Raw genomic sequence first — 22,014 nt, forward strand, 5'->3', positions numbered from 1 at the left:
ATTAAAAGAATAATACCCAGGTAGAGGTAGCATTTCCCTTAGGAATCCAACTTAGGAAATATATTAATATAGTTAAATCTATTTATGGTTTAGATAATATGTGATTTCCTCTAGGGAAAACGTATAAAACACAATAACCATTCCTTTTTGATAAATAGAACTTCGCAAAGAAATACAGCTAATTTTCTATTTTGGTAAATATTTCACACCCACAGCTAACAAACTTAACCATGTGGTTTTGGTGATATTACCAGTAAAATCCCTGGGAGAAGCTAACCTGCCTATTATTTTTTTATGCTATTAGGAGTATGGTTTAGTGAGTTAAGATTAAATAAGAGGGCTATTAGAAGAAAAGAAATAATTATAGATAATACAGGATCTACCTAGAAAACCAAAAGAGGGTTGCGTCAGGTGGCTAGATGTAGGAGAAATACGCAGAAATAATATAATTTTTTGGACGTTACCATCAAATATATAGAAGGGTATAGTCATTTTAAAGATGATCCCAGGGCAAGAATAGGTAACCAGAAACAAACCCTGGTAAAATTTACCATGGTAAAGGAGATATCATACATCACAGGAGAAGGGAAGGATTATTCAGTGTAATTAGGACTTCAAAAACATGAATGGTTTAGATATTAACTTGAATATGTTAAAATTATAATTAAAAAAAGAATTTAAAAATGTTCTAACTGTAGAAAATATTAATGAAACTAGAAAATACATTAAAATTGTTGAGAATGAAGTGCCTTCTAAGTTTATAAGTACTCAGAAAAAATTATAAAAGAAATGATCAGTAAATATAAATGAAAATGACTGATCTGTATATTGTACATATATAAATTATATGTAAGTATACATATATATAACATGTACACATGTTCTTTTTATTTATGTAAAACTTCTATTTTGAGGATTCCACCCCCCCCCCATAGGTTCTCGTTAGGTTAGTTGGCAGTGAAAGTCTCCCATCTCAAGAAGTAGAAGTTGTACATATACATAAATCGTGTGTGTGTGTGTGTGTGTCATAAACATACACATGTATACGTAGGTGTGATTTATATGTATTATATATATCACAGAAACAAGTTATATTAAAAAATAAATATAAATGGAATATAAAAAATGTATATCACAGACACAATGACAACAGTATTTATAGAAAAGCATTTTAGAAGCAAATATAGTAGGCAATCACTTTTGAATTTAAAGCTGAGGTATTACATTAAGAAAATTGAGCTTTGCTGAACAGGAATAGAACAGGAGGGAATTTGGGGGGGGGGTCTCAGGTTTTCATTGTAAAATTTAAAATGTAGAAAACACTTAAGACAAAATTATTTTTAAAGAATTTTATTGATCACTCTTAAAGCATTCTTCTCTATTAATAACTGAGCACTTTCCATTATAAACAGAAGTTATGAGTTTAAGGGAAATGAAAACTTGTTTTAAAACACTCTTTTGTTTCAAATCCTATATTTTTTTAAACCTTTATCTGATGTAACACTAAGTAATAGGTAGCTTGTGATGCTCATGGGGGATGTACAGAGAGGAAACTTTCCCCCCCAAAAAGACTTTTTAAAACATAAGTGTAGGGGCACTTGGGTGGCTCAGTTGGTTAAGCGTCCGACTTCGGCTCAGGTACTTGATCTCACGGTTTGTGAGTTCGAGCCCCGTGTTGGGCTCTGTGCTGACAGCTCAGAGCCTGGAGCCTGCTTTGGATTCTGTGTCTCCCTCTCTCTGCTCCGCCCCTGCTCATGCTCGCTTGCTTGCTGTCTCTCAGAAATAAAGAAACATTAAAAAAATAAAAAGTAAAAAAACAAGTGTAATAACAGCAGTTGTAAAAAGCATTTGCATCAAGCATTGGACAGAAGCCTGATTTGCTGGGGACTTTTGGATGGGTTGAAAGAGTCATGGTTACTTAACCTCTCTTTGCCTCAATTTCCTCTTCCATAAAATGGAGAAAATAATAGCACTTTCTTCATTGGGTTATTAGGAAGATTAACTGATGAATAGTGCTAGTATGTGTTAAGTGTTCAACAGATGTTAACAGCTAGCCATAACCTAGTAAAGTGAATCAAACAAAGAAGAGAAACCAGAACAACCTCTCCTTCCTCTATAGATGAAGGATGAAAGATAGAACCAAAAATATTGTTGAGCCCAGCAATAATCGTAGGTTTAAATAATTAATACCCATTGCTGGTGAGGCTGTGGTGAAATACATGTTCACATAAGAGTATGAAGTGGCCTAACATTTAGAAAGGAACTTGTTCCTACATTTTCACTCACTAATGTCATCTCTGTAAATACATCCTCAGAAGAAAGAATCCTGAATATGTACAAATACATCTCTACAAAATGATTAAAATTGGCATTACTTATAATAGTGAAAAATTGGAAGCAATTTAAATATCCAGCAATAGAGAAATAAATTATGATAAATCTATTTGAAATACTTTACTGAGCAATCATTAAAAATTTTTCGAAGGGGCACCTGGCTGGCTAAGTTGGTAGAACATCTGACTCTTGATCTCAGGGTCGTGAGGTCAAGCCCCATGTTGGACATGGAGCCCACTTTAAAAAACGAAAATTGGGGCGCCTGGGTGGCTCAGTCGGTTAGGTATCCAACTTCAGCTCAGGTCATGATCTCACAGTTCCGGGTTCGAGCTCCGCATCGGGTTCTGTGCTGACAGCTCGGAGCCTGGAGCCTGCTTCAGATTCTGTGACTCCCTTTCTCTCTCTGCCCCTCCCCTGCTCATGCTCTGTCTCTCTCTGTCTCTCAAAAAATAAATAAACGTTAAAAAGTTTAAAAAAAAAAAAAAAAGAAAATTGTTTTTTTGAAGTTTGTAACAACAGAAAATGCAAATGTGTAATGTTAGCTTGAAAAAATCAGACTGTAAATTGGTATATATGTTACAATTATACCTAGTTTTTTTAAAACATGTTTAAGGAAAAAGATCTGCGTGAAAATATGTCAAAAATGTTAGCAGTAATTGTCTTTGGGTGTTGGCATTTTGGCCAGTCCTTAAAATAATTCCTTCTTTTTCTATGATTTCCACATGTAACAAGTTTATATTTTACCATAGCATAAAATATTTTAAAATTGATATTATGATTTTACAAATGGCTCTGTGTAGCTCATGTTTTTTTATTTTTTTATTGAAGTATAGTTGACGTACAGCATTATATTAGTTTCAGGTGTACAGCATACACCTGAGTGGTTCAGCATTTATATACATTACAAAATGCTTGCCATAAGTGTACTTACACTCTGTTACCATACAAACTTAATGCAATATTTTGACTCTGTCCCCTGTGCTGTACATTTCATCTCAACGACTTATTTATTTTATAACTGGAAATTTGTACCTCTTAATTCTCTTTACCTATTTCACCAATTACCCAACCCTCTGACCCTCCCTTTTAACAATCACCAGTTCACTATATTTATGAGTCTTTGGGTGGGGGAAGGTTTGTTTGTCCCTCTGTTTTGTTTTTTAGAGTCCACATATAAGTGAAACCATATAGTATTTATTTTTGTCTCGCTTAGTGTCACTTAGCATGATACCTGGAGGTCTGTCTATGTTGTTGCAAATGGCAAGATCTCATTCTTTGTTATGGCTGAGTGATATTCCATTATATATATGTTCCACATCTTCTTTATTCAATCATCTATAGATGGACACTTAGGTTGCTTCCATATCTTGCTATTATAAATAATGCTGCAGTAAACATAGGGGCACATATATCTTTTTGAATGAATGTGTTTGTTTTGGTTTGGGTTGTTTTGTTTTGTTTTTTCAAATAAATATCCAGAAATGGAATTGCTGGGTCATGTGATATTTCTGTTTTAATTTTTTTAAGAACCTCCATACTATTTTTCGTAGTTGCTAACACCCTATTATATTTATAACCCCAATACCCTATTATATTTATAAGCCCAATTTATAACCCTACCAACAGTGCATGAAGATTCCCTTTTCTCCGTATTCTCGCCAAAGCTTAGTTCTTGTCTTTTTGATAGTAGCCATTCTGACTGGTGTGAGCTGGTGTCTCATTGTGGTTTTGATTTGCATTTCCCTGATGATTAGTGATGCTGAGCATCATTTCAAGTGTCTGTTGGCCATCTGTATATCCTTTTTAGAAAGATGTCTGTTCAGGTCCTCTGCCCATTTTTTAATCAAATTATTTGGATTTTTTGCTATTGAGTTGTATGAGTTCTTTGTGTTTTGAATATTAACCCCTTATCAGACATGTCATTTGCAAATGTCTTCTGTTCAGCAGGTTGCCTATTTGTTTTCTTGGTTGTTTCCTTCACTGAGCAGAAGGATTTTATTTTGGTGTAGGTTACAAGTGTTTATTTTTGCTTTTATTATCCTTGCCTAGGGAGGCACATCCAGAAAAATATTGCTAAGGCCAATGTCCAAGACATTACTCTTAGGTATTTTATGGTTTCACATCTCATACTTCAGTTTTTAATCCATTTTGAATTTATTTTTGTGTATGGAGTATTCTTTAACATGTAGCTGTTCACTTGTCGTAACACCATTTATTGAAGAGGCTGTCTTTTCCTATTGTGTATGCTTGCCTCCTTTGTTATATGTTAATTGACCATATATATGTGGATTTATCTCTGGGCTGTCTGTTCCATTGATCTATGTGTCTGTTTATGTGCCAGCCCCATACTGTTTTCAGTACTATAGCTTTGTAGTATAGTTTGAAATCTGGGATTGTGATACCTCCAGGTATCAAAAGAACCAAAGATTTGCTTTGGTTCTTCAGAATCTTTTTTGGTTGCATACAAATTTTAGGATTATTCTAGTTCTGTGAAAAACACTATTGATAGGGATGATAGGGATTGATAGGGATTGCATTGAATCTGCAGATTTCTTTGGGTAGTTATGCACATTTTTAACAATTGTTCTCCCAATCTTTGAGTATGCTATATTTTTACATTTATTTGTGTCATCTTAAGTTTCTTTCGTCAGTGTCTTACATTTTTAAGAGTACAGGTCTTGCAACTCCTTGGTTAAATTTGTTCCTAGGTGTTTCACCTACAGTTGTAAATGAGATTGTTTTATTAATTTTTCTTTCTGCTAGTTATTATATAGACATGCAGTTGATTTCTGTGTATTGATTTTTGTATCCTGCAACTTCACTGAATTCATTCATTCTAATTTCTTGGGGGTGGTGTCTTTAGGGTTTTCTATGTATAATATCGTGTCATCTGCAAATAGTGACAGTTTTACTACTTTCTAATTTGAATGGCTTTTCTTTTTCTTGCCCAATTGCTGTGACTAGGACTTCCAGTACAATGTTGAGAGTAAAAGAGGCAAGAAATAGGCATCCTCACCTTGTCCTGATCTTAGAGAAAACGCTTTTAGCTTTTCACCATTGAGTATGATGTTAGGTGTGGGTTTGTCATATATGGCCTTTATTAAGTTGAGGTATGTTCTTTCTGTACCTACTTTATTGAGAGTTCTTATCATTAATAGATGTTGAATTTTGTCAAATGTTTTTTCCACATGTATTGAGGTGATCATATGATTTTTATCCTTCATTGTTAATATGGTGTATCATGTTGATTGATTTGCAGTTATTGAACCGTTGTTACATTCCTTGACTAAATCTCACTTGATCATGGTGTATGATCCTTTGAATATATTGTTGAATTTGGTTTCTTAATATTTATTGAAGATTTTTGACGTCTGTATTCATTAGGGATATTGGTTTGTAATTTTGGTTTTTTTGTAGTGTCTTTGGTTTTGGTATTGGGGTAATTCTGGCCTCATAGGATGAATTTGGAACCATTCCTTCCTCTTCTGTTTTTGACAAAGATAGGTATTAACTCTTTTTCAAGTGTTTGATAGAATTCTCCTATGAAGCCATCTGATCCTCAACTTTTGTTTGTTAGGGGTTTTTTGGTTACTGATTCAATTTCATTACTAGTAATCAGTCTGTTCAGACTTTTTTCTTTTTTCTGATTGAGTCTTGGAAGATTGTATGTTTCTAGGGATTTATCCATTTCTTCCAGGTTATCCAATTTGTTGGTGTATAATTTTTCATTCCTTTGTATTTTTGTGATGTCAGTTGTAGCTTATCCGTTTTCATTTCAAGTTTTATTCATTGGAATATTCTTTGTCTTAATGACTGTAGTAAAGGTTCATCAGTTTTATCAAAGAACCATCTCCTAGTTTCATTGATTTTTTTTCTTTTTTTTTTTTTTCAGTCTCGCTATTTCAGTATTTTCACTATGATCTTTATTATTTCCTTCTTTCTAGTAACTTCAGGTTTTGTTTGTTCTTTTGCTAGTTCTTTTTCTTTCAGGTATAAGGTTAGATTGTTTGAGTTTTTTGTTTTTTTTTTTCTTTCTTGAGGTACGCCTGTATTGCTGTAAACTTCCCTCTTAGAACTGCTTTTGCCATGTCCCAGAGTTTTTAGACCATTGCATTTTCATTTTTATTTGTCTCAAGGTAATGTTTTGACCCGCTGATTCAGTAGCATGTTGTTTAGCTTCCATATGTTTGCTTTTTCCTGTTTTTTTCCCCTGTGATTCTAGTTTCATAATGTTGTGGTTGTAATAGATGCTTGTATGATTACTGTGTTCTTAAATTTATTGAGACTTGTTTTATGGCCTAACATGAAATCTATCCTAGAGAATGTTTCATGTGCACTTGAGAAGAATGTGTATTCTGCTGTTGGATGCAGTGTTCTGTTTGTATCTGTTAAGTACATCTGGTCTAATGTGTTGTCAAAGCCACTGTTTCCTTACTAATTTTCTATTGGATATTCTATCCTTTGATGTAAGTGGGGTGTTAAAGGCTACTCTGATTATTGTGTATTACCGTCCATTTCTTTTTTTATAACCATTAATTTTTCTATATATTTAGGTGCTTCTCTGTTAGGTGTATAGATAATTACAATTCGTATAGCCTCTCATGGATTGATCTCTTTATCATTAAGTAATACTTTGTTTTGTCTCTAGTTACAGCCTATTTTAAAGTCTGTTTCATCTGGTAGAGTATTGCTAGTCCAACTTTTTTTTCCTGCTTCCATTTGCATGGACTATCTTTTTCCATCACTTCACTTTTAGTCTGTGTATGTCTTTATGTCTGAAGTGAGTCTCTTGTAGACATCATGTTCTTACATAGAGGGGTCTTGTTTTATCCATTCAGCCACTCTGTCTTTTTTGGCATATTTAGACCATTTACATTTTAAGCAATTATTTTTTTTTAATGTTTATTTATTTATTTTGAGAGAGAGAGAGAGTGCATGGGTGGGTCAGGGCAGAGAGAGCGAGAGAGAGAACCCCAAGCAGGCTCTGTGCTATTAGCATGGAACCTGATGCAGGGCTCGATCCCACGAAAAGTGAGATCATGACCTGAGCCAAAATCAGGAGTCAGATGCTTAACTGACTGAGGCACCCCCATTTTAAGCAATTATTAATAGGTATGTACTTATTGCCATTTTGCCAATTGCTTGCTGGGTTTTGTTTTGTTTGGGGGGTTTTTTGTAGCTCTTGTCTTTTTTTTTTATTCTTCTCATGCTCTCTACCCTCATGATGTGATGACTTTCTTTAGAGCTATGCTTGGATTCCTTTATTTTTTTTTTGTGCCTATTAAAGTTTTATGGTGTGTGGTTACCATGAAGTTCATATATAACATCAGTCTATATTAAGTTGATAGTTGCTTAAGTTCAAGTACTTTTTACATTTTTTTGTTTTGTGTATCTGTTGACTGATTTTTGTAGATAGTTGATTTTCCTACTTTTGTCTTTTTACCTCCTTACTAGCATTATAAGTGATTAAACTACTATCTTCACTGTATGTTTGCTTTTACCAGTGAAGTGTTCCTCTCACCATGTTCTTCTCTTATTCTTTTCACTTAAAGAATTCCCTTTAACATTTCTTGTACAGCTGCTTGAGTGGTCATCAAGTCCTTCAACTTTTGTTTGTCTTGCAAACTCTTTCTCTCTCCTTCCATTCTGAATGATAACCTTGCTGGGTACAGTTCTCTTGGTTATAGGTTTTGTTGTTGTTGTTTTCCCCTCAGCAATGTGAATGTGTCACCACTCGCTTCTGGTCTGCAAAATTTCTGCTGAAAAGTCAGCCTTATAGGGTTCCCCTTGTATGTAGCTGTTTGCTTCTTCTCTTACTGCTTTTAAGATTCTCTGTTCATCTTTAATTTTTACCATTTTAATTACTGTGTGTTGGGAAGGACCTCCTGGGTTTCATCTTGTTTGGGGCTCCCTTTATGTCCTGGAGCTGGTCTCTATTTCCTTATAGGTTGGGGATGTTTGCAGCCATTATTTCTTCAAATAAGTTTTCTGCCCCATCTTCCCTTTCCTGTGACCCCTATAATATAGATGTTCTTATACTTGATGTTGTTGCAGAAGTCCCTTAACATATCCTCATTTTTTAAGTTCTTTCTTTTTGCTGTTGAGCTTGGTTGCTTTCCATTACCCTGTCTTCTCGATCACTGATCTGTTCTGCATCCTCTAATCAGGCATTGATTCCCTCGAGCTTGTTTTTCATATTTTCTGTCTCTTTGTTGAAGTACTCACAGTATCATTCACTCTTCCCTCCAATCTTTATGGCTATTACTTGGAGCCTTTAATCAGGTTGAATGCTCATTTCCATTTTGTTTAGCTCTTTTTCTTGGATTTTGTCTTGATCTTTCATTTGGATCGTATTCCTGTCTCCTCATTTTGTCTGACTCTGTGTTTGTGTCTGTGTGTTAGGTCAGCTCCTTCTCCTGCTCTTGAGAGTAGTGGCTTTATATAAAAGGTGTCCTGTGGTGCCCAGTAGTGCGATTCCCACCTGGTCACCAGAACCAGTCCCTCCAGGAATGATTTCTGTGGGGGTTGTGTGCACTCTCCCATTGTGACTGGTCCAGCACTACTGTGGGTGTGGTGCATTGACAGGCAAGGCTTCCTCCAACATAGCTGGCTTAAGGGTCAGGCTACAAACCGTGGCAGGTGTGTTGATGAATAGGGCTTCCCCCCTCTTCTGTCCATAGTTGCTTTTGAGAGGCACTAGTTCTAACCAGGGCTGCCCACCAAGTATGGTGGGATGGCCGCCACATTGGATGGGCGCCTTTGGGTGGGGTGTTTCTGCAGGGAACATGAGGTGGGACAAGAGTGTTAGCAAGGCAGATGGAGAGTGTCACAACTGGCTCCCACCAGCATCGGGACCGCTAGGCTGAAGGAGGGAAGGGAAATGGCACCTGCCAGCACTTTTCGTTCTGGAGAAAATTCCTACGGAATTTTCTGCTCCTCTGGCACATACTGTATAATTAGTAAATCCCTGTCACATATAAATAACCCAGGCACTTTCAAACTGCTGCCTCTGTGCTGGGTCTTAGAGCAAGTGATATGGCGTGTTTGCCCTTTAAAAGCAGAGTCTCAGGATAGCCTTCCAGCTCCTGGAGTGAAGTAAGCCCTGCTGACTTTCAAAGCCAGATGTTAATGGGGGCTTCTCTTCCCTGTGTAGAGAACCTCAAGGCAAGGGTGCCCAGTGGGGACTAGATCCCTTTACTCCCCAGGGAGGACCTCTGCACCTGTGAATTCCTTCCTGCTTAAGGGTTGCCACCCCAGGGATTTGGTTCCCAGCCGCACCTCTTCCCCTCTTATCAACGTGGCTTTCTCTTTATGTCTTTAGCTATGGAAAAGCTGTTCTGTTAGTCTTCAGGTCCTTTTCAGAGTGAGTTCCACTGTGTGCAGTTGCAGCCTTGATGGGTTCGTGGGAGAAGATGAGCTCAGGATCCTCCTACGCCGCCATCTTCCCAAGCTCCTCATCTTTATTTTTAGTTTTTATGCATAAAGTGACAAACTGTCTAAATCTGGCTTGTTTTGTAGATAAAGCAATGGTTTTAAAACATCACCCAGACAAACGGAAAGCAGCTGGTGAACCAATCAAAGAAGGAGATAATGACTACTTCACTTGCATAACTAAAGGTAAGAAAATACCTTAGGGTCAGGAATTTGTAATGGTGGTGATCATTAAGTGCTAGGATTGGATTTCTAGTGTATATACTGTAGTTAATTTAAGTATACCATGACATTTAAAAACACTTTCAGTTATATCTGGTTGTTTCTGATAACCCACCCCAGAGCCTTACTCCCAAAGCGAGGTTCTCTCAACCAGCAGCATCAGCAGCACCTGGCAGCTTATCAGGAATGCAGAAACCAGGTCCCCACCCCAGGTCCGCTGACAGTCCGTGTATTAACGAGATCTTCTGGGGATTCTTATATGAGAAACTCCTCCTGCAGTCATTTCATCCTAAGTGTTCTCTAACAAGAATGCTAAGTTATTTCTCCGTTTCAGATACTTTGTAGGACTAAATTGTCCTCAGATGTTTTGCTAATTTAAATCCAAAAGTTGATTGTATCCTGCTGTGGGACTCAAGATGACGTTCATTGCTCTTTACATAGCCATATGTTCGTTAAGCAAATTAATATAGATTGTTACCATATCTAAGTGTGTGTTGTTAGGTGTGATTTTACATTTTGATGATAACTTTTTAAAATCGTGTACACCCCTTTCAGACTTAACTCTTTTGGGCCTACTCTTACGTAGTGCTCAAGATGCTAGATGCTAAAGGTTCTTTGTTTTTGTTTTTGTTTTTTTTACAACCTTGGACTCTAACAGTTAATTTTCTAGCTATTTCTATTTCCTTGGAGTCATGCATTCTTAAGGGATGAGTATTTAACCACTGTTTTGTCACTTGCCTTCCAGAAGAGGTACTGAAAGAAGTTATGAAGTCAGATTCTATCCAGTAGCACTAGTGGTATCATTACCTACATTCAATCTTTTCCTTCCCACAAACACACAAAATTTTTAAATATGAAAAATAACCTTTTTAAAAAAATGTTTATTATTGAGAGACAGAGAGACACAGAGTGTGAGCAGGGGAGGGGTAGAGAGAGGGGGAGACACAGAATCCAAAGCAGGCTCCAGGCTCTGAGCGGTCAGCACAGAGCCCGAGGGGCTCGAACTCACGAACTGTGAGATTGTGACCTGAGCCAAAGTTGGTCAGCTAACCGACTGAGCCACCCAGGCACCCCGAAAAATAACTTTTTTTTTAAAGGAAGGGGATTTTTTTCTCACAGAGAAAAAATGTAGCATCATAGTAATGTGACCTTACCATTTTTTCCTCAGCTTATGAAATGTTATCTGATCCAGTGAAAAGACGGGCATTCAACAGTGTAGATCCTACTTTTGATAACTCAGTTCCTTCTAAAAGTGAAGCAAAGGACAATTTCTTCGAAGTGTTTTCCCCAGTGTTTGAACGGAATTCTAGGTGAGTTAAGGGATCCCCTTGTGATCAGAATGCTATATTGGCCCGCTTCATGTAATCTTCCAGGTTTCTGCATTTTTCCCCTGATAAAAGTTTTGTTCTCTTTGTCCTTCTCTACAGTATTGAGCCCCTCTGGTGAATGTACTGCTCTCATTTATTTTGCTCTCTGAACAGAAGTTCTGCCTTTTTTCTCTTTTTTTTTTAATGTTTATTTATTTTTGAGACAGGAGTGACAGAGCATGAGCGGGGGAGGAGGGGCAGAGAGAGAGGGAGACACAGAGTTAGAAGCAGGCTCCAGGTTCTGAGCATTTAGTACAGAGCCTGATGTGGGCCTCGAACTCACAAGCTGTGAGATCATGACCTGGGCTAAAGTCAGACACTCAACCAACTGAGCCACCCAGGCACCCCAGAAGTTCTGCCTTTTGATGGTGAAATTCCTTTACACCTCATAGGATATTTTTCTTTTTGATTTCCTTTGTGGGAAAGAACAGTAACTGACTTTATGTAGTGTGATATTTTACTTAAGTGATAGTAATTTCCCATTCTTTTGCTTCCCTTTTACTGATGGGTACATACTCTTTCTGGCCCCTTATCATCTGATAAAGCTTTTGTTCTTTTGGAACTGTTTTCTTGGAGCATTTCATTATCATAAAGTTCTCTGACAAAGGATGAGATATCTTTTTTTTTTCTCTCTTTTGGTGATTTTTTTTTTTTTAATGTTTATTTATTTTTGAGAGAGAGACAGAGCACAAGCAGGGGAGGGGCAGAGAGAGAGGGAGACACAGAATCCGAAACAGGCTCCAGGCTCTGAGCTGTCAGCACAGAGCCCAATGCAGGGCTCGAACTCACGAGCTGTGAGGTCATGACCTGAGCTGAAGTCAGACACTGAGCCACCCAGGTGCCCCAAAGATGAGATATCTTTAATGTTACTGTATTTGTAATTTATTTCATCGAAGTCCGTTTTTAAATGGTGTATATCAATATTCTGTGTTTTCTGGTTTCATCTGCACCAGAGGGTTTCCTTAGAGCACAGTGTGGCTGCATGTTGGAATCACCTGGAGAGGCTAAAAAACTCCTGATGGCTGTGTTCCACTTGGAGAAATTTTAATTTAATTGTGATTTCAGTTTAATTAGTTTGGAATGCCTGTAGGGTATTTAAATACTCCCCGGTGATTCTAATGTGCAGCCAGGCTTAAGACCCACTTCATTGGCTTAGTGCAACTTAAATATTTTCTCCATCCCCTCTCCTCATTTTTTTTTTTAAACTTTTTTTTTTTAACGTTTATTTATTTTTGAGGCAGAGAGAGACAGAGCGTGAATGGGGGGAGGGTCAGAGAGAGAGGGAGACACAGAATCAGAAGCAGGCTCCAGGTTCTGAGCTGTCAGCACAGAGCCCGACGCGGGGCTCGAACTCACGGACCGTGAGATCACGACCTGAGCCGAAGTTGGGCGCTTAACCGACTGAGCCACCCAGGCGCCCCGCTCCTCATTTTTTTATAATAGTGTTGAAGGTGGTAAAAACAAAATGGTGTAATACATTTTGTTGTGGAATGGTTTCATAGAGTAGAAAACATGGGTCAGTAACAGCCCACAGAATCCTTTCCAAGATGATGGATGAGCTGCTTTAGAAGTCCTGACTCTTAGTGGGGATGGTCATGGCAATGAGAGGGTGGGAATCTTCCCTCTATATTAACATTTTTAAAAATCTGGGGGGCGCACAGGTGGCTCATTTGGTTGAGTGCTTGACTCTTGATTTTGGCTCAGGTCATGATGCCACAGTCCTGAGTTGGGCTCCCTATTGAGTGTGGAGCCTGCTTAAGATTCTCTCTCCCTCTGCCCCTCTCCCCCGCTCACACTCTTACTCTCTAAGAAAAAAAAATGTGAGCCTGCAGGTTGCTTCTGTGCTGCCTGTTTAGAGGCAGGAGTACGTGAGCTTGGGAAAGGGGGCACTGCCTGTTTTTCCTAGCTAGTATGGCAGCTGCCACAAGCCTGTAATTTGTAGAACTGAAGACAACCTGATGGTGAGAACATCGTTCCATTGTTTTCCCCAACCCCATCTACCCTTGTCTTCTCTCCCTGCTCCTGTATTGTTCGACACCTCACTGCTGATCTTCCAGCCCCATTTCTTAGTCACAGGGGATGTAGAGGATTTATAAAAAAATGTTTTTTAATAAATTAGTTTGTCTGTTGACCTTTGTACAGATTTTGAATTGAATTTTTGTCTTTTATTATTTCAGATGGTCAAATAAAAAAAATGTTCCTAAACTTGGTGATATGAATTCATCATTTGAAGATGTAGATGCATTTTATTCTTTCTGGTAAGTGAATACACTGTTCCTATGATGCTGTCATTTTTTAAAAGGATAAGTATGCAATAAATACTTGATTTTTCATAAATTTATTGAAAAATAGAATCACAGAACAAAAGCACTCTATTCAGAAGTAATCATAATAGTTTTCACATACTGCTGTAATCTACGTGATATTTAGGCTTCTATGATTTTTAAAATCTGTTTTCTAATCATCACATTTCTAGATATCAAGCATACTATTAAGGAGCCATTTGATTTCAGTAAAAATGAAAATATTTTCATTTGTCTTGCTATTAAAAATACTTGAATACACAAGGAAGGCAGTGCTTTTTTGTCTCTGATTCACTAATGTTTAATGAACACAATAAATACTCATGGCCAATTTGTATTACATTTGCTATATTTTCTGATTAAGTATCTGGTAAATGAAAACATGAAATTATTGTGAAACAAAAATAACCAAATTTAGCTCTACCAGTTGTAGTTGCTTTTCCCTTCAGAGGATACAAATCAGAGATACAATAGCCACTATGAGGGCTGCCTTAAGGCGTGACAGACTAGGAAAGGAGAAAGTAGGGAGAACTTAAACAAGTTCCAGGCAAGAGAAAAAGCTAATGGAGAGATGGCAGGGAGGCGTGATTTTAGTTTAGGGGTGAGGAGTATACTTTTAGATTTTCATACCAAATCAGTGTCATTTAACAAAGAGGAAGAAGACGACTTGAGCATAGTGTTAGGTCCACCATGTGAGGGGCGCTGTCTGCAAGACAACCTTGCCTTTAATGTTTCTTAGCACTATATGCACCTAACTTAATCTTACAAGGAAGATTTTTATTTGTTAGCTTGATTTTTTTTTTTTAATTTCTATTTTAGGTATAATTTTGATTCTTGGAGAGAATTTTCTTATTTAGATGAAGAAGAAAAAGAAAAAGCAGAATGGTATGTATGTAAGTCACTAATAAAGGAAGATAGCTATTTGTGATGACGTAAAAATATACTACATATATTTTTTTGTATAAATTTCTCTTTGTGTATCATTTTTTGAGTTGAGTGTTTTGAGATCCCATCTCACAAGTTAAACTAGATGGGGCCACATGGTTAGGGTATGTTAACAAATGACCAACGAATATAATTGTCACAAAAGCTCAGTTCAGCAAATTATTTTTCTTCTGTTTGCATAACTGGTTTAATTTTAGTTTTCTTTGTGTGTGTAGGGAAATACCTTCGACATGAATATTCTAAAAAAGCCAACAAAAATTAATACTAAGTAGAATCACCCTTTAATGTTAATATCAGACATTATTTACACATAAATTTATAAAATACTACATTTTCCAGTCATACCATCTATAACCAATACTTTGTTTCCAATATTTTAAGTCGTGATGAGAGGAGATGGATTGAAAAGCAGAACAGAGCAACAAGGGCACAAAGAAAAAAAGAAGAAATGAATAGGATAAGAACATTAGTTGGTAAGTATAATTAGTATTTTTAAAAAGGTTCTTTGGGGGCGCCTGCCTGGGTGGTTCAGTCAGTTGATTCTGGGTCAGGTCATGATCCAGGGTCGTGGATCAAGCCCTGTGTCACACTCCGTGCTGAGCATGAAGCCTGCTTAAGAGTCTCTCTTTCCCTCTGACCCTGTTCCCTGCTCACAGGTGTGCACTCTCCCAAAATCAGTCAATTAATTTAAAAGGATCTTTAGTTAAATGTTAGAAATTGAATTAGAAATTGAAAAAATTAACTTTTTTTTCTGGTAGACAATGCATATAGCTGTGATCCAAGGATAAAAAAATTTAAGGAAGAAGAAAAAGCCAAGAAAGAAGCAGAAAAGAAAGCAAAAGCAGAAGCAAAACGGAAGGAGCAAGAAGCTAAAGAAAAAGTAAGGTGACATTTGATGAAGCTAGACTTCAAATTGTTCATAAAATCTTTAATCTTCAGATCTCCTTTAAAAACTATAATCTTGACGTAGAGAATTAGGTGCGACTGTGCGTAAATCTTGGTAAGTTGGTACCATTGATAATTACAGGGATATTCTTTACCAGCAAATTCTTACTAAGCAAAAACATGTCGTATACATTCCTTTAATACTATGCTTATTTCTAATGTTTCTATTTTATATTTTTAATAAATGTAGAAAGAACTTTACCAGCTGCTTTTCTCAGTTTAACCTTCCATCTTCAATAAGTTGACATGTCACATTTTTTCCTAATTTATTAAAAGATTGAATTTGTAAAACAAGGTTACAGACATTTAGAAATCCTAATTTTCTTATTAAAATAATTTTATTTTCCATTAAAGCAAAGACAAGCTGAATTGGAAGCTGCTCGGTTAGCTAAAGAGAAAGAAGAGGAGGAAGTTAGACAACAAGCATTATTGGCAAAGAAGGAAAAAGATATCCAGAAAAAAGCCATTAAGAAGGAAAGGCAAAAACTTCGAAACTCATGCAAGGTGCGTCAGACTGTGATTGAACCAACACTAGGTAACAAGTAAATCCAATTGCTAATTAAACTTAAGAATATTTCTTTTTTATATTATGTAAATATAATTAAACTGGTGTACACATTTTATCTCATTTAAACATCTCTTAAATCCTTAAAATGCTTTTAAATTCATGTTTTTTTTTTTTAATTTCACGTGCAACTGTGATCAAGGCTTTTTTTTTTTAACATAGCCATCATGCTGTTTTCAAACCCCCAAAAGACTTGTTTGATATTCTAATAGTCCATATTCATATATTTTTGGTTATCCCAACAATGTCTTTGTATAGTTGGTTTATTCAAATTAGGATCCAAATAAGACCATTTCAAAGGCTTTAGTGTATGTCTCCTATTGTGTCTGTAACAGGTCCCCATATATTTTAATATATGCCATTCTGAATCTTCAGTTGATAACATAATTGAAATTACTCTGCCCTGTCAGCAGGCTGTGAAAAAGGTTTAACCAGAATACAAACACAGGTGGTCTTTTCAGGCTTCTGGTTGGTGAGAGGAAAGTCTAAATAGAAAAAAATGAAATGTTTTCCTCGGATTTCACCAAGAAAATTGTTTTGAGAAGGATGCAGTGTATCATGGTAGTAAAGGGTATGGGCTGAGAGCAAGCTGCCTAGCTTTGAAGTCATTCTTCACTTAACACTTACTATCTATGGGCCCTCAGGAGGTTACGTCAGCCCCTTTGTGCCTTAGTTTCCTCACCTACACATTAGCTGAATTGGTACCTAGTAATAGTGTTATGATGTTTAAATGAGAACATTCCCATGCAGTATGTAGCATATTTGGCATATAATGAGAAATCAGTAAAAAATTTAAAGAGGCCAATTAGAAAATAGAAAGCTTGAATAGTTCTTCGAGATGATGCATAAACGAGGGTAAAAGTTCTGGTGTTACATGACTTTGTTTTTATTGCTCCTTTCCAGGAGTTCATGTATTCATTCATCATATATCTGGTGAGTGCTTACTATGTGCAAGCAGTCATAATTGATGTAGATCTAATGATCATACAGTCCTCGCCTTCCAGAAATCTGGTTAATGGTGGAGAATGACAAGGGAACAGGCGTTTCAAACACTTTATCTTACTAGGATGAGGAAGGACCAAAAAACAGGTAGTCAAGGGAGGTTTTCTGGATCTAGTAGGATTCATCCAGGTGAAGTAGTATGTGTATGGGGTCAGAGATGAGAGAGGTCAGGGAGCATTGAGAGAAAGCAGAGATCCATGAAGTGCGGTTTAATGAAGCAAAGGCCACCGAAGAGGTAAGGAGCCAGGTCTTGAAGGATGTTCTGTGTCTTGCTAGTTCGTATCTGCTCCTGAGTTGGTTTCGGTCAGGATGCTGAGGGAAGGCTTGAGGCAGAAACAGTTGGGAGTCTTTTGCTATAATCCAGGTGAGAATATTGTGCCTTTCAGAGAGGGTGGGAATAGAATAAGGTGAATGAAACGAGCCAGTATTTGGGAGGCAGGACAGGCTGCTGCCTAGGTGATACTGATTGTGTGCTGGAGGGAGGTAGTGTTAGTACAGGAGTATTTACATGTGTTCCAGTGTCTTGCATGGAACCCTGGGTGGATGCTGGTATAATTCAATGAAACAGAAAATAAAGGAGGAAAAGCTGAAAGGAAATGAAGAGTTCGGTTTATAGCCCTTTCCACCTCTGCCAGTTGACTTCAGTTTAGGGCATGTTGAGCGCACTGAGATGCTCAAATGGAAATTCTGAGTGGGTGGTTGGGTGTACAAGTCTGGAGTTCTGGGATCACGGTCTTCTCTATCTCAGTGGCACTAGGAGCCGTGTGAGTAGATCACCCAGAGAGAGGGCTGAGAGGGAGGAGGGTGGGGGATGCAAACACCCAAATTTAGGTACTGAAAGAGGAAGAAGAGCCCGAGGAGTGATGCAGACAGGTAGGAAGAAAATCAGTAGTGCTTTTTGGATGCTAGGGAAGGGTCAGCAGTAAAAGCATTGGGACCTTAGTGAGAGCCAGACTGCGTGCATTAAGGAAGCAAGGAGAAGTAAGGAATGGGAGACATTGGGCATAATCCTTAATCATAATTTTTCTAATATCTCCTGTTCCTTAACACATTACATTATCTTTTTAATTTCACATTTAAAATGTCTAGCAAACGTTACAGTTGAGCACACAGAAGATAGAATAGGCAGCCTAACAAAGAGAACATTGAGTACTCATACAGAATTTGATTCGTAGGTGGTTCTGAGGAATCCTTCTTTTATAACATCCAGAGATCTTCCACACCATCACCTTTTTTCTGTTTTGCTTCTCCATCGTCTTGGTAAAAGCATTTTTACTGCTAGCTGGTCAGGGGAGAGCCCTGGGAGTGTGGTTTTAATGTTCAGAAGGCCATACGTTCACTTGAGGTATCTCTTGAGAACTTAATGCTCTGCTTATTGTGTTTATGGACATATCGTTCAGTGTCAGTAGATAAAAGATGAAAATGTTTGTGTTTGTGCTTCTAGACCTGGAATCACTTCTCTGACAATGAGGCAGAGCGGGTTAAAATGATGGAAGAAGTGGAAAAACTTTGTGATCGGCTTGAACTAGCAAGGTATAACCATAGGAGGGCTGTTGCAGTCTTTTCTTGGGCTTTGGATAAAGTTTCATCCCTTTTTTTCCTTTAGCTTACAGTGCTTGAATGAAACACTCACATCATCTACAAAAGAAGTAGGAAAGGCTGCTCTGGAAAAACAGGTAATAGAAGAACGCGTCCCTTCTACTTGTATTTAGCGTTTAGTTCTGCTTACAATATTGCTTTCACCTCAGGATTTCCCCACCTTACATAGAAGTTACTAATAAAGGCAAAGAATCTCATTTCTCTTTGTGTCCCTCAGTATGTGTTACTTCTAGTAAGCGCTTTTGTTATTTTAAATTGGACTTTGTCTGTATAGTTGTTACCATGTATAGTGCTTGAGTTGTGTATCTAGCACGTTAATAATTGTTTGACTATTCCTTGAGCATTTTTGTAGGACATTAACATTTAGAACCAAAAGAGATGTTTGTTCTGTCTAGTGTATACCTTTTATGGTACAGATGAGGAAACAGGCCCAGAAATCCAATTTAATGCAGTAAGTATTAGTACCTACAATATACAGCACTATGCCTAAGTAGTTTGGAGAAATGCTTAATGCTGTTGCTGCCACAAAGGAGTTCAGGAAACTACACTGAGGAAAAAAGGCCTGAGGACCAAAAGATGGAGGATCTGCAGTAGGTGCTGTAGGTTAAATAGGAAGTGCCCAGTACAGGGCAGAGTGGTCAGGGAAGGTTCAGTGAAGGGTTTGAGCCAGCCTTGGAAGATGGACAGGGTGAAGATGAAGGTCAGAGGAACGCATGAAAAACCATATCACATGGGAGAGACATGGGAGATGGTTAGAAAAAGTAGAGCCAAATTAAGCAGGTTTGTAATACCATGATGCCTGATTTCCATTACTGCAGAGGTCTGAGTAGCAAAGAGTTAACATAGTATTAGTCTGGCGTTTGTAGGCAGGATGTGCCACGTAAGTGTGACTAGTTACAGGACTGGCGCCAGAAGGACTTGGGACTGTGAGGGATGATGGGAGTCACTGGAATCGCTGGCACTGGGGTGAATGGTTCTAAGGGGTGAAAGGAGGGAAATGAGTTACAGATGACCGACCCCAAGAGAGCCGTTAACAGAGCAAGAAGGCCACGTAAAGGTTTTCTTTTTTGTCTGTGCATGTCTAAAGGTAGACTGGAAGGAACGTTGTTAAGGGTGGAACTTGAAGATAACACAGGCCACTTTCTATGCCTTTACCTTCTTGTAGAAAATAAAGGATATTCTCTTCTGAAAAGAGTGGGGATGAGCTTGAAGAGAGGTGTGAAATGGCTTGTGGGTGAAATAACCCAGTGTCCATAGACTCGACAAGTAGTGTCCAAAGCAAACAGAAGTCACACAGTATGAATACAGGGCAGGGCAGGCTGTGCTTGGTTCTTGACTCCTCAAGCAGAGCTCTGCAGCCCAGAAGCCGGAGTGAGGCAAAGCCAAAATGAAAAGCTGATGGCTGGTTTTGGGGTTGGCTCGGGAGGTGTCGTCGGTCACTGTCAGGATAGTGAGATGTGAGAATTGCAGGGAGAGTAGCTAGATGCTTTAAGTCTTTGACTTACCTATGATATTTGTGTAGATAGAAGAAATAAATGAGCAAATCAGAAAAGAGAAAGAGGAAGCTGAGGCTCGAATGCGACAAGCGTCTAAGAATGCAGAGAAATCAACTGGTGGGAGTGGAAATGGCAGTAAAAACTGGTCAGAAGATGATCTGCAATTACTAATTAAAGCTGTGAACCTCTTCCCTGCTGGAACAAATTCAAGGTACTGGTTTTAATGAAACTTGTCTTGAGCATGTATACTAGGGCCTGGGGAGAATGCAGACAAGCACCCAGAGAGCACTGGTTAGAGCAGAAACTTCCAGGGAATGCTGGAGTCTAAATTTTGTGCCACAGTAGAAAGTGTGAAAAGCAGGGTGTATTTTGAACCTGCCGGTTTTTTTCAGTTCACACCAACTCACATACATGTATGGATGCCATACAGTGGACGCTTCACCAATTTTTCAAGAACTTAAAGATCGTGAGACATAAACCGTGACTCTCATGTTGGCTTATTCCATTGTGGCTAGTACTAGGGACTAGGTTTTTGCATTCTGAAGTTTTCTCTTACAGCCTTAATCCTTCTTTCTGGCTTCCCACCTCAAATCAGAACTTACTGCAGAGTCTGAGTTTAGAACTCAAAAGAAGACTTATAGATCCAGCCTCCTTTCTATAGTTGAGGAAACTAAAGCTGTTGGCAGAGAATGATTTCTCTCTTTACGCGTCCAAATGGCAGTATACACAAATGTGTGATTTTCTCTTGGTTTGTACACAGAATCTGTAAGGTTTTATACAGACTTGAAGCCAAGATTATATACAGTTGGTTTAAACATACGAAAAGCAAAAGGTGTAATCCAGGTAATAGTAAGGAGACTACCAATTTAGAGTGAATTCTGTAGATATTATAGCTAACTTGTATACATTACAAACATAGGGATCATTCTGGCTTTTATTTGGGGGTTTTTCCCTCTTAAATTTATTACATTGGTGTCTCTAGATGGGAGGTTATTGCTAATTACATGAACATCCATTCTTCTTCTGGAGTCAAGAGAACCGCCAAAGATGTTATTGGCAAAGCAAAGAGTCTTCAGAAACTTGGTGAGTTAGTTTTGCAAAATCAATACGTTTGCTACCTCAAATGCATTTTTCAAAAATCTGTGCAATTTAATGACTGAATGAGATGACCTGCAATAAGTTTTTTTCATTTCTCAGACCCTCATCAAAAAGATGACATAAACAAAAAGGCATTTGATAAATTTAAAAAAGAACATGGAGTGGTGCCTCAAGCAGACAACGCAACACCTTCGGAACGGTTTGAAGGTAAATTTTGTTTTTCTTTAAGTAGAAACTGCTAGCCCTGTACCTACACTATGTGAAGACAGACAAAATGTAGGGGTCTGTGTTCAGAATAATTAGAAAATAAAATGTTTAGCAGACTAGAAGATGGACAGCAAGCATTTTCAGGACATTCATATAACTGAAAATTACAGTTCTTCCGTTTCAGAGGCCATTAGGGAAGGAGCTGGGTTTCTTTTGTTTACCAGATTTTACAAAGCAGTATTAAAGGATGTGGGGACAGCTGAAATTTGAATACGCTCTATGGACTAGGTAATAGTATTTTATCAAGGTTAATTTCCTGATTGGGGAAAATACACTATAATTATGACAGAAAATGTCCTTGTTTGTAAGGAAAAAGCTAAGAAGTAAAGGGGCATCATGTCTGCAACTTACGTGGTTCAGAATAAATTATGTCTGAGATATACAGAGAAAATGCAGGCATGGTAAAAATGTTTACATTTGGGGAATCTGGGTGGCATATA

At 37.8% G+C, this 22,014-nt stretch overlaps 1 protein-coding gene across 3 annotated transcripts in view; it reads left to right on the forward strand.

The window, feature by feature from the left end:
* Positions 1–22,014, forward strand: part of DNAJC2 (DnaJ heat shock protein family (Hsp40) member C2) — a 36,573-nt gene that overhangs the window by 12,641 nt on the left and 1,918 nt on the right. For all 3 annotated transcript variants that reach the window (XM_019451251.2, XM_019451253.2, XM_019451254.2), the window contains 12 exons: positions 9,853–9,951; positions 11,156–11,297; positions 13,532–13,612; positions 14,477–14,542; positions 14,984–15,075; positions 15,361–15,482; positions 15,902–16,051; positions 18,559–18,647; positions 18,721–18,790; positions 20,236–20,420; positions 21,192–21,292; positions 21,407–21,514. In XM_019451251.2, coding sequence (XP_019306796.1) covers positions 9,853–9,951; positions 11,156–11,297; positions 13,532–13,612; positions 14,477–14,542; positions 14,984–15,075; positions 15,361–15,482; positions 15,902–16,051; positions 18,559–18,647; positions 18,721–18,790; positions 20,236–20,420; positions 21,192–21,292; positions 21,407–21,514 — 1,305 coding nt within the window. The remainder of the gene's footprint in view (positions 1–9,852; positions 9,952–11,155; positions 11,298–13,531; positions 13,613–14,476; positions 14,543–14,983; positions 15,076–15,360; positions 15,483–15,901; positions 16,052–18,558; positions 18,648–18,720; positions 18,791–20,235; positions 20,421–21,191; positions 21,293–21,406; positions 21,515–22,014) is intronic.

This window comes from Panthera pardus, unplaced genomic scaffold, assembly GCF_024362965.1.
Source record: "Panthera pardus isolate Hobbes unplaced genomic scaffold, ASM2436296v1 HiC_scaffold_8, whole genome shotgun sequence".
NCBI lineage: Eukaryota > Metazoa > Chordata > Mammalia > Carnivora > Felidae > Panthera > Panthera pardus.